The 16,958-nt window shown below is 45.9% G+C and overlaps 1 protein-coding gene across 1 annotated transcript in view; it reads left to right on the top strand.

The window, feature by feature from the left end:
* Nucleotides 1-14,975, top strand: part of DNAJC11 (DnaJ heat shock protein family (Hsp40) member C11) — a 280,622-nt gene extending 265,647 nt beyond the window's left edge. Inside the window, exons 13-16 of the mRNA XM_082273316.1 lie at nt 1,060-1,117; nt 6,573-6,715; nt 10,781-10,910; nt 14,879-14,975. Coding sequence (XP_082129442.1) covers nt 1,060-1,117; nt 6,573-6,715; nt 10,781-10,910; nt 14,879-14,904 — 357 coding nt within the window. The 3' untranslated portion in view covers nt 14,905-14,975. The remainder of the gene's footprint in view (nt 1-1,059; nt 1,118-6,572; nt 6,716-10,780; nt 10,911-14,878) is intronic.
* The last annotated feature ends 1,983 nt before the right edge of the window (nt 14,976-16,958 follow it).

Genomic DNA, 16,958 nt, shown 5'->3' with positions numbered 1-16,958 from the left:
GCCTGTCATCCCCATCGGAGTGAGCGGCTTGGGTGAATTGGTTGTTTAAAAGTGAAAACACATATAAAGTACTAACAGAACTTGTTACAAACAATACAATGAATAGAAGTGTGCTAAAAACACATATAAAGTGCTAAAACTGCAATGATTCCAAAATGACATATATAAGCTACAACAATTGATATACTACAAATACATTGTTGAAAGTGCAAAAATACATATATATGCAACAAAAAATGCACTAATGCTCAAAAAAAACTCTGATCAAATAAAAAAAAAAAAAAAAAAACATTCTAATATATATAAAGTGTTAAGTGCTTCCCAGTCCGTAGGAAAATCCAAACCGTGCCAAAGTGCTCATATACCAGCAATAAGAAGATGAGCACTTTGGCACGGTTTGGATTTTCCTAAGTGCTCATTTTCTTATTGCTGGTATATGAGCACTTTGGCACGGTTTGGATTATCCTATGGAAACACTTTAAAATTGCACACGCTTGTGGAATGGCGACAAATTACTGTACTCTTAAAAAAAAAAATCTCCCATAGGCAACGTTTTAAAAGCCTTTACAGGTAAGTTGTTTAGAGCAGGGGTGGGGAACCTACGGCCTGGGGGCCGTATGCGGCCCTCAAAGTAATTTGGTCCGGCCCCCCGTGCAGCTGAGTCTGTGTCTCTCAGCTGATCTATCAGAACGGAGCCGATGCTTCCTGTATAGTTCTGGCTCTGTTCTGACTGTCTGAGTGAAGTCAGTGGAAGGAATAGTGCCTCATATCAGTGGGAGGAACAGTGCCCCAAAGGTCAGATGAAGGCAAGCAAAGGGCCACATCTTGCCCAAGAGCCGTAGTTTGGAGACCTCTGTTCTGGCCCATTTAACAATTCCAACTTTGTGACAACCATTTATGGAAGGTCCTTTTTTTTTTTTTTGCATTAATTGTCCTGGCACTGTCACATCATCCTCCTCCACATGCTGTTAACCCCCACCTCTCCACAGCATATTTCTACCATTCCTTTCCTGACCATGTAGTATTTATTTCTAATTCTCACTTTATTTGTTTCATTAGGTACGTTTAATGCAAGAGTCTGTACGGAGGATAATTGAAGCTGAGGAGTCTCGAATGGGTAAATCCAATATATATTTTATCACCTCCTAAAAATGACCATACACAGTCCAATGCTATCCTTGGCCTGGTTGAAAGAGTTCAGCACTTGGGTTTATTATGTTTATGTAGCCCTGACATTGTATGCAGCACTTTACATATCGAACATTTACATCAATTCCCCTGCGCTCATGGAGTTTATAACGTCAGGTTCCTAGCTCATATGCATACGTACACGCACGCACACTCTAGGGCCAATTTAGACAGGAGCCAATTAACCTACCAGTATGTCTTTGGAGTGTGGAAGGAAACCGGAGAACCTGGAGGAATCCCACTCAAGCATAGGGAGAGCATGCAAACTCCAGGCAGATACAGGATGAAACACTGCACTGCAAAAAGAAAAAGCCCAGGTGCAGAGAAGAAAAGCAGCTTCAGCTCAACTCCTCCCGAAGCAGGCCCCTTGATGCATTTCACCCTAGTCTTTGGGGCTATGCCGGTGTGACGAAATGCATCGGAGGGTGTGGCTCGGGAGGAGTCAGGCTAAAGCCACTTCTATTCTTCTCTACACCTAGGCTTTTTCTTTTAGAATGCGACATTTCATCCTCTTTCCTCAAGTGTGTATGTAGAGCCAGGATGTGCTCTTCCAGTGCTGACACCCAGCACCAATGTGAGTCATCATAGGATCATGGCTATGCTCCAGGCAGATAGGGTCCTGGTTGGGACTTAAACCACTAGAAGTGCCAACCACTAAACCACTGTGCTTGCCCACCTTTTTTTAACATCTCACCACAATGGAAGATAGTGGGTGATCATGTGTTGCAATGCATGCGTGTTCCCGTAGTGCCGGTGTTTGCTGAAAACTCCAAAATCCCCAAACCCGTCACTTCCGATGCATCCTCAGCCGCAAAATATGAAGAGATTTCAACAAGTTGCTGTTTCTACAGAACACGGGCAGTGTGTACACTACGGTACAGGATAAGGTGGCTGTTTTGACAGAACACCGGGTAAGGAGGAAAAAATTTGTCGCCGCCTTGCAGGCGGCCATGTTGGTTAATAACGGGCTGCCTAACAATGTCCACTCATATCGTGATTCGTGTATAGTAAATACACTGCCGGTGTTCTGTGAAAACAGTCAAGTCGTCGAAATCTCCATCAATGTGAGTCCTCAAAGGATCACCTCCTTTCTTCAAACAGATAGGATCCTGGTAGGGACTTAAACCACTAGAAGTGCCAACCACTAAACCACTGTGCTTGCCCACCTTTTTTTTAACACCCCACCACAATGGAACATAGTGGGTGATCGTGTGTTGCAGTGCAATGGATGCATGTTCCCGTAGTGCCGGTGTTCTGCCGAAAACTCCAACTCTCCAAAATCCCCAAAAACATCACTTCCAGTGCCTCTGCAGCAGCAATAATTGGAGATTTCGATGAGCTGCTGTTTTCACAGAACACGGGAGGCGTATACACTACGCTACAGAGGACGAGCTGGCTGTTTTCACAGAACACGGGCGGCGTATACACTGCGCTACAGAGGACGAGCTGGCTGTTTTCACAGAACACGGGAGGCGTATACACTACGCTACAGAGGACGAGCTGGCTGTTTTCACAGAACACGGGAGGCGTATACACTGCGCTACAGAGGACGAGCTGGCTGTTTTCACAGAACACGGGAGGCGTATACACTACGGTACAGAGGACGAGCTGGCTGTTTTGACAGAATACAAGAGAAATGGTCGCACATCAAGCGATGGCTCACAATGAAAGGCTTTATTAAACAAGGATGCAAAGTACAGCAAAATGGATGGTAGACATGTTTCACACGACTAGCTGATCAAGCACGCTGTGAGTCGTGTGAAACATGTCTACCATCCATTTTGCTGTACTTTGCATCCTTGTTTAATAAAGCCTTTCATCGTGAGCCATCGCTTGGTGTGCGGCTATTTCTCTTGTATCCTGTTTGCGGTGGCGATCCGAGGTCCTGCACCCATGGCTGGCTGTGAAGTTCCATCTGCCTGCGCGTTGTACATCTCTTTCTCTGTGTTTTGACAGAACACCGGGGAAAGGAGGAAAAAAAGTTGTCATCGCCTTGGAGGCGGCCATGTTGGTTAATAACAGGCTGACTAACAATGTCCACTCATATCGTGTACCATAGTGAATACCTTGCCGGTGTTCTGTGAAAACAGTCAAGTGGTTGCAATCTCTAATTATTGTTCCTGTAGAGTCACCAGAAGTGACGTGGTTGGAGATTTTGGTGAGTTTGAGTTTTCGGGCACCCGTCAGTGGCCTGCTGAATGTCTGGCACCAGGGAAACATAAGCCTTTGCTCCCAGGGCCAGCCACATTGTGCTGGTAGCATCCTGGCTGGGATTCAAACCAAGGACCGCAGTGCTGTGGAAAATCTTTGTGCTGGAAGGTCCAAATCTTACCTGTCGCCATTGACAAAAGGAGAGGAAGTAACTGACCGAACTTGTACCATCTTTGTCCAGGTCAGCGAATAGCCTGGTCAACACTGATACTTTCTGAGCAGACAAAAGCATCCCTGCTAGTCTGTTGGGTAGACATCCACTCATATGTGGCCACCCTTAAAGCAGTAACAAACCCAAAACAATGTATTGCAGCTTACCATATATTTGATGTGGTTGCTGCATCTGTTTCTTCCCTGCCACCTCCAGGCCTTTTTAGAGCTTCTAAATGGCGGGAGGCAGGCATATGTGGGTCATGTGACCGCTGTGATTGGCAGTCGCAAGTATGAATCGGGAGCTTTCTGGTCCCCGGCGGCGACTATGCTGATAAGCTCCATAAGCGTAGAAAACTGTTTACATAAGGCCGTATAGGCGTTATAGCACAACTACTGAGGCGCCGCATATATGGGCCACGTCGGCAGGAGGAGGTTAAAGTGGTCGTAAGCCTTCGATTATTTTTTTTTATCTCTCTCAAAATTACAAACCTGTCTATACTTAATAGAATAGATGCAAACTCACCCTAGCTCTACCGCATAGTGAAATTAATGTGGAACGGAGTGTTGGTGCTCACGCTACAGCGTCCAGATGCATGCAATTGCTTCCAGTAACAAGAAAAACCGGCACATGAATGCTTCCTTTTGATGGGATATATTGACATGGCATGACAGCAGTGTACAACATGGTAAAATGCTAACGCCTTTCGGCCGTAGCCTTACTCATCAAGTAAGGGAAGCATTCATGTGCCAGCTTTTCTTGTTACTTGGAAGCAATTGCATGTCTATACTTACCTCTGTGCTCTGTGTAATCGTTTTGCACAGAGCAGCCCCAGAACCTCTTCTTTTGGGGTTCCCCACCAGCCCTCCTCTTCATCCGGTGCCCTCACGGAAAGCTGCTTTAGAGTCCTGCTGCTGCGTCCATTGACACAGACAGCGAGACTCAGCCCTGCCCCCCACTCATGTGTCACTGGATTTGATTGACAGCAGTGGGAGCCAATGGCCTCCTGCTGCTATCCATCTGTCCAATGACAAGAGTAACAGCGGCTGCAGCCGCTGCGCTTGTACACATTGCTGGATCAGATCAGGCTCAGGTAAAAAAAAATGGGGGCTCTGGGGGGCAGCTGCAGCACAGGTTTTTCACCTTCAAGCGATTGTAAAGTCGTTTTTTTTTCCTATAAAAATAACAAACCTGTTATACTTCCCACCTCTGTGCAGTTGGTTTTGCACAGAGCAGCCCGGATCCTCCTCTTCTCAGGTCCCTCTTCTGTGATCCTGGCCCCTCCCTCCTGTTCAGTGCCCCCACAGCAAGCAGCTTGCTATGGGGGGCACCCCGAGCCGAGTCACGGCTACTTGTATCCATTAGGACACAGAGTACCGACCCGACCCCTCTCTCTCTCCCGATTGGCTAGGTGACTTTGACAGGAGCGATAGTCAATGGCACCACTGCTGTCTCAGCCAATTAGGAGGGAGAATCTCAGATAGCTGAGACACTCATAGACATTGCTGGACTGTGAGAGGTATCTCAGGTAAGTATGAGGGGGGCTGCTGCTCACAGAAGTTTTTTTATCCTAATGCATAAAACGCATTAAAATAAAAACCTTCTTGACTTTACAACTCCTTTAAAGCCTAGAGTGCAAAACTTTGAGGCTTTAGAATCACGTTAAGGCTTTTTCCCTCCTCTGTATTCACCTGGTGATCTGGCCAATAACATGCCTTCTGTATTAGAGTGCCACCACTCTGGATGAAGGAGCAAATGGGGCACCTTTGGACAGCAGCATTGTCTGTCTTGGGGGATAAGGCAGTGTTTGGGGGATAGGGCAGTGTTTGGGGGATAGGGCAGTGTTTGGGGAATAGGGCAGTGTTTGGGGGATAGGGCAGTGTTTGGGGGATAGGGCAGTGTTTGGGGGATAGGGCAGTGTTTGGGGGGATAGGGCAGTGTTTGGGGGGATAAGGCAGTGTTTGGGGGGATAAGGCAGTGTTTGGGGGGATAAGGCAGTGTTTGGGGGGATAAGGCAGTGTTTGGGGGGATAAGGCAGTGTTTGGGGGGATAAGGCAGTGTTTGGGGGGATTAGGGGGGATTAGGCAGTGTTAGATGAACTAGCAGATTGGTATACACTAACAAATTAAAGCCTAACACAAGCTCACACTTTATAAACCGTTACAACAGCTAACAGTGTTTTTATTTTTGGTATATATGTTTTACATTAGGGATCAACCGATTATCGGCAATGCTGATATATTGGGGGCCGATATGCACTTTTCCCGATATATCGGCCCCTGAGGTTACCGATATTGCCGATATTTCGGAAAGTGCTTGTACCGGAGTGATGCCTGCAGCTAGAGGCATCACCCCAGTACCGGCGTACATAGCCAATGGTCGGCTGTCTTGTAATGACAACTGATGCGGCTGAGAAGCCGCTTGGCTGTCATTACAAGGAGCGGAAGGGGACGTCCCCCCTCCACTGCATCATTGCATTTAGCACATTTTTTATAGCATTTTTAGCACTTATTATTTAATTGTTCAAATTATTTATGATTTTTTAAGTTTGAGCAAAAGCTGTGATTATTAACCTTTTTTTAGTAAATTTCCCTCATTGGGTGAACAGCGGCTGCGCATTGATTTTTTTATATATTAACTTAGCGCGGGTTTTTCATATTACCAATATTTGTTTCCGGTCTTGTTTTGTTCTGCTTTGTAAAATAATTTTGCTTCCTGGAACATGTTCCAAGTTTCCTTTTTTTGCCATTAAATAGCATGGGATGTTTTGCCCCTTTCTATATTTTATAGGTAAATGTATATGACTGTAGATCCTTAATGGCAGTGAGCCAAACATGTCACCAGTCAGCCACAGTGTAGCCATTTTGTATATATTCTCGGTTTTAGTTTTCCGTACTACCTCCCCATTGTAAGTTGTCTAGGGTTTAGATGACCGGTCCACTTTAAAGGGGGGAAAAAAAAAAAGCTTTCCTGCAGAGCAATCGCAGCATTATTAAAAGTTATTCCATTGTGTGTGTTCCAGGACTGATCATATTAAATGCATGGTACGGTAAATTTGTTACGGATAATAGCCGGAGGAACGAGAGAGTGAAGGTGATCGATGTGACCGTCCCTTTGCAGTGTTTGGTGAAAGACTCAAAGTTAATCCTCACAGAAGCTTCAAAGGTGAGCGGACCCAGACCTCCATTCTACCACCCGGGGGGGTATTGAAGACCCAGTGTCTGATCCTTAGATTACGAAGAGTGTATGAGCACGTCCTTGCCATTGTGAAACGTGTTTGTGTCATTATTCTGGGTTCACGCACTGCGGTATCTTTGTTCTCATCTTTGTTCTCGCATCTCAAAAAGCAGCACTAGTCTGTTAAACCCTAAGTGATACTTTATTTGTCCACATGTCCCTTTAATTTATATCTGACAAGTTTTATGGATCTCGGGGAGGTTAGCTATAGGTACAGTTCCAGAACACCAATGCAGGGCCTTCTGAGCTCAGCTCCTTCAGCCGCATGCTGCTGCCCCTGGCACTTCACCTGCCCAATCATGGAGCATGATACTGTTTTTGTACAGCTGGGGTTACTGAAAGTGCTGACTTTTTTTCCATTGGCGGCCCAGGGGTGTCAAACTTGCGGCTCTCCAGCTGTTGCGGGAACTACAAGTCCCATCATGCCTCTAATGAAAGCTATACAAGGTGGCGCAAGCAACAGGCATAGGGAACTAATATTGTCCATAGGTTGGTCATGTAGAGTAGTGGTCCTCGGAGCCCACTAACAGGCCAGGTTTGCAAGATAACTAAATTATATCACAGGTGATCTCATTTGCTGCTCAGTGATTGCAGTATTCTAGTCTGCATCTCCCCAAGGTAATACTTAAAATCTGGCCTGTTAGTGGGCCCCGAGGACCTGAGTGGAGGACCACTGATGTAGACTACCCTTATTGTCCTTGTAGTGTATAAGAAGGCAGTCTTTGTATTCAGGGCCAGCCTAGTGGGGAGCGGAAGCAATCTCCAGACATGCAAAAAAACAGATAGAAAACAGGCGCCGTCAGACGGCTGCGTTGCGGCTCACCTTGCGCTCCCAGCCTCGGACGCCGCCTCCCACGTTGCAACACTTCCTGCTAGGCAGGAACTGGAGATCAGCGAGCACAGCCGACCTATAGCAGTGGCCCCTATGCCGATCACCGGACGATCCATACATCTGCCTTTACTTACCCCTATGTAAGTTTTTTTAATTAACTTTGCCAAATAAATGTTTACAGTACTTAGAGGCGCCTGTCTTCTCTGGGGTTTTTTTTTTCCCCATCATGCCTCTGGCTTTGGGTGTCATGCTTGTAACTGTCAGCTTGCAATGCCTCATGGGACTTGTAGTTCCGCAACAGCTGGAGGGCCACCGGTTTGACACCTGTTGACAATCAGGTATGACCATAATTTTTCTAGAACCCTTCTAGCTGAATCCCAGGAATTCAACCACTTTCTAAAATGTGGGGGCATACTAGGAGTTAAGCCCAACAAGGTGCATGCCACCTTGTAAACGTATTTCTTTTAATTGCATCTGACAGTTTTTGGAGCTGCGGGAGGATAGCTATAGGTACAGTTCCTGAGCGCCGATGCTGGACCTTCTGGTCTCAGCTCATTCAGCTGCCCCTTCTTTCTTTCTGCCCAATCACATAGCCCGTTGATACTGTTTTTGTACACCTGGGGTTACTATAAACTGTTAACTGTCAGATGTAAATGAAAGAGTCCTGTCCTGGAGTTGGCATGCACCTCATGTCCAGGGAAGAGGAAGTGAAGGGAAATCCCCCCCCCCCCCCCAAAAAAATACAAAACTGTACAAAAAGTTTGGGCTTTAACTACATTTTAAAGCTGAACTCCAGAAGTTCAGCCACTTTGTAAAATGTGCAGCCATACTAGGAGTTAAGAAAAAGCAAACAAAAGGCGCCTCTGAGTGTAGACTGTACGTTTGAAATTTATTACAATAAGTATACGACTCACATGAAAGTTCATGAAGAGACGCATAAGGGGTGATTGATGCCCAATGTAGACGTTTGGAGGAGTAGGGGAAGCGATGCCCATGCTGGGTGCCGTATTGCGTCTCCTTCTTAGGTCCTGCTGAATCCGTCCGGAAATGGAGTAAGGTGAAACCCCCAGCTGGGAGCGAGGGGCTGAGACGCACGATGGAAGGCAGTGTCGCTCCTCTGATGTCACAGGTCCGCAACGCGTTTCAGAGCATGCGCAGTAGATGCAAAGAAACAGTGCGCGCTCTTTTTTCAAGCTCATTGTTTCTTTTCATCGTTTCTGGCCGGATTTAGCGGGACCTAAGGAGACAAGACACGGCACCAGCACGGGTATCACTGCCCCTACTCCTCCAAACGTCTACATTGGGCATCAATCACCCCTTATGCTTCTCTTCATGAACTTTCATGTGAGTCGTATATTTATTGTAATACATTTCCAACTTAGTCTGCATTTAGAGGCACCTTTTGTTTGCTTTTTTTCTTTACATGATTTGGGGAAGCAGCTTCTACTCCCCCCTTCCCCCTCTGAAAGGCAGCCCTGCACAGTGGACTTACATCTTCACCTTTTACAAGGACATTTATATGGACTTATCTCTTGCATAAATATTTAGTTTCATGCACAGATTTCCATGTACTAGCGCCTAACTATTTTATGTCTGTTGTCGATACTATGAGTAAAGTCCAGTGAGGTGCATGCTGACTTCAGGGCCTGTCCCTTTAATTTACATCATCTGGCAGTTTTATGGGTCTCCAGGAGGATAGCTATATGTACAGTTCCAGAACGCCGATGCTGGACCTTCTGGTCTCAGCTCATTCAGCTGCAGAGTTGGTTGCATGCTCGTGCTGTGCCTGCTCCTTCCTTCCACCTGCCCAATTACAGAGCTCGCTGATACTGTTTTTGTGCCTCTGGAGTTACTGAAGGTGTCAGTTTTTCATTGTGTTTGACAATCGGGTGTCACCGTAATTTTTCTGGAACCCAGGAATTCAGACACTTTGTAACTTGTGCAGACATACTTTGAGTTAAGTTCAACAAGGTGCATACCACCTTGTGAGCTTATCTCTTAATTACATTTGACAGTTGTTGGCGCTCCAGGAGGATAGCTATCACTACATTCTGGGGCTTTGAGAGGAGGGAGCTGTCTTCTCACACACAGGAGCTCTGCCTGCCCCTCCCCTCTGCTGCCCATTTACAGAAGCCTTTGTATTTTTTGAGTTTACAATGCAACTCTGAAGCTGAGGGAGAAGAGACCAGAAGGCCCAGCATTGGAGCTCTGGTACTTTACTTATAGCCATCCTCTTGGAGATCCATAAACCTGTCAGATGTAAATTAAAGAACCATGTCATGGAGTCGGCATGCACCTCGTGTCCATGGAAGAGGAAGTAAAGTTTTCCCCCGAAATACAAAACTATACAAAAAGTTTGGGTTTTAACTACATTTTAAAGCTGAATGCCAGGAATGTGCGGGCATACTATGAATTAGGTCTAACGAGGTGCATGCTGACTTCCGGACATGTCTTTTTAATTTACATCTTGACGTTTTTATGGATCTCCGGGAGGATAACTATAGGTACAGTTCCGGAGCTCTGATGTTGGACCTTCTGGTCCCAGCTCCTTCAGCTGCAGAGTTGCATGCTGCTTCTGTGCCTGCCCCTCTCCCCCTCCTACCCAATCACAGAGCACGCTGCATTGTGTGAACTCGCAAAATACAAGGGCTTCTGTAAATGTATGGCAGAGGGGAGGGAAGGGGTGGGCAGAGCTGCTGTGTGTGTCAGAAGACAGCTCTCTCTCCTCTCAAATCCATGAAGTGTAGCTACAGCTATCCTCCTGTAGCTCCAAAAACTGTCAGATTTAAATAAAAAGAGATAAGTTCACAAGGTGGTATGCACCTTGTTGGGCCTAACTCCTGCTATGCGGTTATATGGATAAGTTACATGTTTCTCTATGCCAAGTAGGTCCTCTGGCTCCCAGAGCAGTAAGGGAGCAAGGGAAAGGTCAATATATCCTGCTGGGAGTGGGCTGTGTTTTATTTTTATTATTAATGCAAAGCCCGGGTGATGTCTTTGACGGAACCCCCAGATTTCTAATAGTAATGGTTACTAACCACCTGCCTCGTGTCATTTATTTCTGAACAATGTTTTACCAGTTTGCAATTTTATTTAGGTATGGTATGTATCTGTTTTTGCATATGATTTGATCTGAATGACCATATGCATGTCACTCTTAGGCTGGACTGCCCGGTTTCTATGACCCGTGTGTTGGGGAAGATAAAAGCTTGAAGATCCTCTACCAATTCAGAGGAGCGCTGCATCAAGTCATGTCTGCAGACAATGAGGCACTTAGGATACCAAAGCAATGTGAGTTATTTCTAAATATAACATTTCCCAGCAAGCCCCGAGGGCCACTTCCTAGATGTTTGTAGACACTTATGTATAGAAGTAGAAGTACTGTGTGTGTGTGAGTGTATATATATATATATATATATATATATATATATATATATATATCCAGGACTTTTATTCTCAGAGAAAAGGTGCAGGAACTCCTCCCTTCTGAGTCACCCCTTGACTCCACCTCCACGCACCGTTCCTTGGTTTCACCCCTTATCCACTTCCCAGCACCACCCCTTTTTAGAGAATACAGAACCAAGTATCATTTTGTGGTGCTAAGTATTTTGTAAGGAATTTGTTAATGATAAAAATAAAGGCAGTAAAATAGATCTAGGAACAATAGACACCCCCAGTGACAATCTATCCACCGCAGCGACAATGGACTCCTAACAGCCAGCATCACTAGATACTCCAGCAGCCAGCAACATCAGACCCCTCCCTCAACAGTATATCCCTCCCAGGAACGATTGACCCCCTGCACCCACCCACAGCAACAATAGATTCATCCCCTCCAACAATAGACCCCCCCCCCCCCCCCCTGCAAAATTAGATCCCCTCCACCAACAATGAGGAAAGACTACAAGCACTGAACTTATTCTCTCTGGAGAAGAGACGATTGAGGGGGGATATGATATCAATGTACAAATACTGTACTGGTGAGGACCCTAGCATAGGGAACAAACTATTCAGAGAAAGGGAATAGAATAAGACACGTGGCCACTTACTAAAACTAGAGGAAAGGCGGTTTAACCTTAAAATACGCAGGGGGTTCTTCACTGTGAGAGCAGTAAGGATGTGGAATTCTCTTCCACAAGCAGTGGTATCAGCAGGGAGCATTGATAGTTTCAAAAAACTATTAGATGGGCACCTTACAGACCACAACATACAGGGGGTATGCAATGTACAACATACAGGGGTATACAATGTACAACATACAGGGGTATACAATGTACAACATACAGGGGTATACAATGTACAACATACAGGGGTATGCAATGTACAACATACAGGGGTATACAATGTACAACATACAGGGGTATACAATGTACAACATACAGGGGTATACAATGTACGGTTAGCAGCAAACACACACACACATCATAGGTTGAACTGGATGGACTGATGTCTTTTTTCAACCTCACGAACTATGTAACTATGTAACAATAGATTCCTCAGTAGCCAGCTTCAATAGACCCTCCAGCAGCCAGCAACAAAGACCCCTCCATCAACAGTACAACCCTTCAAGCAATGACTGCCCCCAGCAACATAGGACTCACCCAAGCAACAAAAGATCCCCCATGAGCAACAGAAGAACTCCCCAGCAACAATAGACTCCTTTCCGTCACAAAAATAGATCCCTTCCAGCAGCAATAGATTCCCCAGCAGCCACCATCAATAGACCCTCTAGCAGACACAAGCACCTCTTGAGGTGCCGGAACTGCGTTCCCCCCCCACATTCCCGCTGAAAAAAATCCCTGTAATATCTACAGTAATCCCAATAAAGAACATGGTTCAGAGTGAAATAAAAACGTGTGCAGTTTCCACGCCCATTTGGCATGGGGATCAATATAGTAAAGTGCTGCAGTGCCCCACCTGATCAGACCTAGGTTATAGGATGGGGGTTGTCAGCAGACCGCTCACATGCCTCTCTGCCCATTCAGTGATTACACCGCTTATCTCCTCCCTGCTCTCAACTGAGCAAGGAGGGGGGTTGGCTTGGCAGGCACAGTGATCAGAGGTATGCAGCTCCAGGTGAACTGCTCTCTGTTCTATGTTTGGTGCAAAAACCGCATAGGACACAGGCTTGTGCCCTTTTGTTAATTAGGAGTAAGATCTGAGTCTCTTTCTCAGCTTAGAAAAGTGGTGCACTGCACTGGTGAGCTGATGTGTTTCGAGAGACGCACCCCTTCTTTAGAGGTTTTGAGCTCTAAAGAAGGGGATGCATCCCCCAAAACCTGTCAGCTTTGCCAGCGCAGTGGTATTACGCGTCAGGCTACGCGATTCCTGCACTGGATTGGGTTTGGTGTTATACAACACTCCTACATCCTCTACCTTTTTGTGAGTATTCATTTTGCTGCATTTTTAAATCTTTGGTAATCTTCTAGACATTTTTCGCCCTCCTCTGTGCTCTTGTGCCGTTATTTATGTGATTCTCCTATCTGAGGAGGAATGCCCCGGACAAAGGATGTTTACTAATTTGCACTGACAGTCCGCTGTGCATTGAGATTCTATGGGAGTGATTGTGTTTTTGTGCTCATTGTACCCTACAGCAATGGTCCTCAACTCCGATCCTCAGTGCCCACTAACAGGCCAGATTTTAAGTATTACCTTGGGGAGATGCAGACTAGAGTACTGCAATCACTGAGCAGCAAATTATATCGCCTGGGATGTATTTCAGTTATCTTTCAAACCTGGCCTGTTAGTGGGCCCTGAGGACCAGGGTTGAGGACTACTGCCCTACAGTATGGACTTTTCGGGGTTCCCCGCCAACAGCTGAATGTAAAAAAAAAATAGAATTGCTGGCAATAAAAAAAAAAATGGTTTGGGGTCCCTTTGCCCAACCTATACCAGGCTCTTCGGGTCTGGTATGAATTTTGAGGAGAACCCTACCGCAAAATTTAATAAAAAAAAGGGCATGGGCTCTCCCCCAAAAATCCACACCAGGCCCTTATTCGAGCATGCAGCCCGGCAGGTCAGGAAAGGAAGGGAACGAGCAAGCCGCCCCCTCCTGAACAATACTAGAGCACATGCCCTCAACGTAGCGGGGGAACCCCCCCCCCCGCCAAGCACTTTACCGTGTGGCCTATCAGAATCTGGAAGCCACCTTTAATAAGGGGACCCCCAGATTCCGGCACCTCCTATTTCAAGTAGGGAGTACGTACATACCCCCTACTCATTCACCAAAAAAAGGTGTAGTGTAAAAATTGACAGTAAGCAGTTTTTGACAAGTCCTTTATATAAAAATCAATGTCCCCTGGGTAGATCCATCGTCAGTCCCAACACCCGCTGCTACCACCAACCAAAAAGAAAAAAAAAAAAAACGTCCACTCTGGCTGTTGGACAGTTCTTGAAAAACTAAGAGGAGGGGTCACCCACTCAGGATCCGCCCCCTTGTGATGTCATCAACCTAGCATGCCCCTAGCCGACGACGTTGCATGCCTTTTCAGGTTTTTTTTTTTTTTTTTTATTGCCAGCAATTATTTTTACATTCAGCTGTCAGTGGGGAACCCCTGCTGACAGCTGATGACTCATCAGTTGTTAAGGACGCAGCAGCCGGCTTCCTTGCCCACTCCTTAACAACCAGCTATTCACATTTTGTTATGAAGAAAAGAAAAAAACACGACGCATTAAAAGCCCAACACTTGTGTTTTCGGCGTGGGTCCATTGAAGTCTATTATGCGCAAAATGCAATCTCTTGAAAAAAAAATAAATAAATAAATCCCCCACCCTTTCCAAAAAACGCACCGGGCTGAATTATGCATAGCTGTTTGAACCTGTATCATAGGAAACCATGCTAAACGGACTGTCGTGCGTTTCTGCAAACTGCAAAACGCACTAAAAATTGCATAGGTGCCCAGTTGGGGTGTCTGGGGTTGGGGGCGGGGCCTCTGCTCGCCCATCCGCTAATCGGTTTAGTTGGTCTTATGGACCCAGAACGTGCCTCCTTTTGATGCAATACAGTTACAGGACCTTGTGTATTACACTGTTGCACTATTTGATACCGATGAGACAATGTTTTGTATGCCTTGCACACACTGCTGTGTGGTGCTTTCCTGTATGTTACCCCTTTCTTCTGTTTCACTGTTTTGTAAAAACTTTATAAAAAACTATTGAAAACTAAAAATTGCGTAGGTTGTGAACCTAGTGTAAGACGACTACAAGTCCCACCGTTACCATGCACCAATCCAGTCAATGTGTCCTTTCTTCTATTTCAGCTCACAAGATTGATGTGGATGGCTAGCCTTTTCCAGAAATGCTTCAGAGACGTGGGGCTCAAAGCTGTGCCAGGCCGGAAACCTTCCCAGGATTCTTTTCACCAGTCTGAATGTTCCAATAGATTGTTTAATTTTTATTTTTTTTTGCCTTTTTTTTGTTTTTTTAAGGTTATACATATTAAAAGGATGTCAAGATATAATATATCTTAATGATATGCATATAAAGGGACTTTTGTTTTACCATGGTCATATTAAGTTTTGATCTATGGACAGATTGACGCATCATCTGAGGGTTTGGTTTGTCCATCTTTACCATTATAGCCATATTTGACCTTGTTTTTTTTTTAACAGGGTTTTACCTTTCCTGGGTCGAGGCCGGAAAGCACTGACCAGAGAATGTCCGATAACCCATCGGCATTATCTGTGAGCCTCTTTCGTCTTGGAGCCGTTGTCATTTTGGGTCACCCAGATTACTGCAGGACTGCTGATTTTATCTGGTTCCATATGTGTATTGTATAATCATGTTAGGGTCTCGGCAATCGCATGGAGTGACGAGGCAAAAGGAAAGTGGGGTATGGTAAGTGAACCTCTGTTCATTGCCATTTGCATTCCCATTGGGGCAATTTGTCTTTGCACTGGTGAAAGCTGCTCACCAGGACAGGATACAAGAGGAGATCCCTTAGCGATATATACAAAATATATTTGTACAGTGGGAAAGGGTTAGAACCTTTGTGAGGTTTTTATTGCGGTCTGTGTTGTGATAGGTCACAGAGAAAAGAAATGAGCGATCTCCTTATACTTTCTATCGCCCCTCTCATCTGTGTGCTAATGAAATGAATAAATAAAACATTCCTGTTTTCATTACAAACCTTACTTTAGACCCAGTGATGTCATCATGGGATCTCTGTGCTTCTCTATGCTATGCAGGTCGTGGCTGGTAGGGTGCTGTACATAGCCCCCTGAAAATGGAAAGCTGTAGTCATGCCTGCTCATGTCATGCTGACTCTCTAGGGCTTAAAGAACTGATGCCCAGTGAATGAAAGGGGTGGGCCAGGAACAGTATGGCTGGGAGGGAAAGGGCTAGTTTACTGTCCTTCAGGTCTTGGGAGAATTAGACTGTGGTCAGTGGAAGCAAGGAAAAGAGCCCTGTCATTGGTTTCAGTGGGAGGAATAGAGCCCTGTCATTGGTATCAGTGGGAGGAATAGTGCCCCATCATTGGTATCAGTGGGTGGGATAGTGCCCCATCATTGGTATCAGTGGGTGGAATAGTGCCCCATCATTGGTATCAGTAGGGGGAATAGTGCCCCATCATTGGTATCAGTAGGGGGAATAGTGCCCCATCATTGGTATCAGTAGGGGGAATAGTGCCCCATTATTGGTATCAGTGGGTGGGATAGTGCCTCATCAGTGGGAGGAATAGTGCCCCATCATTGGTGTCAGTGGGATGAATAGTGCCCCATCATTGGTGTCAGTGGGAGGAATAGTGCCCCATCATTGGTGTCAGTGGGAGGAATAGTGCCCCATCATTGGTATCAGTGGGAGGAATAGTGCCCCATCATTGGTGTCAGTGGGAGGAATAGTGCCCCATCATTGGTGTCAGTGGGAGGAATAGTGCCCCATCATTGGTGTCAGTGGGAGGAATAGTGCCCCATCATTGGTGTCAGTGGGAGGAATAGTGCCCCATCATTGGTGTCAGTGGGAGGAATAGTGCCCCATCATTGGTGTCAGTGGGAGGAATAGTGCCCCATCATTGGTGTCAGTGGGAGGAATAGTGCCCCATCATTGGTGTCAGTGGGAGGAATAGTGCCCCATCATTGGTGTCAGTGGGAGGAATAGTGCCCCATCATTGGTGTCAGTGGGAGGAATAGTGCCCCCATCATTATCAGTGGGAGGAATAGTGCCCCCATCATTATCAGTGGGAGGAATAGTGCCCCATCATTTGTATCAGTGGGTAGGATAGTGCCTCATCAGTGGGAGGAATAGTGCCCTATCATCGGTATCAGTGGGGGGAATTGTGCCCCTTCATTGGTGTCAGTCGGAGGACTAGTGCCCTTTCATTGGTGTCAGTGGGAGGAGTTG

This window comes from Pelophylax lessonae (genome assembly GCF_965119305.1).
Source record: "Pelophylax lessonae genome assembly, chromosome: 12".
Classification (NCBI taxonomy): Eukaryota; Metazoa; Chordata; class Amphibia; order Anura; family Ranidae; genus Pelophylax; species Pelophylax lessonae.
Note: the sequence above shows the minus strand (reverse complement) of the source record. Positions and strands in the feature narration are given on the sequence as shown.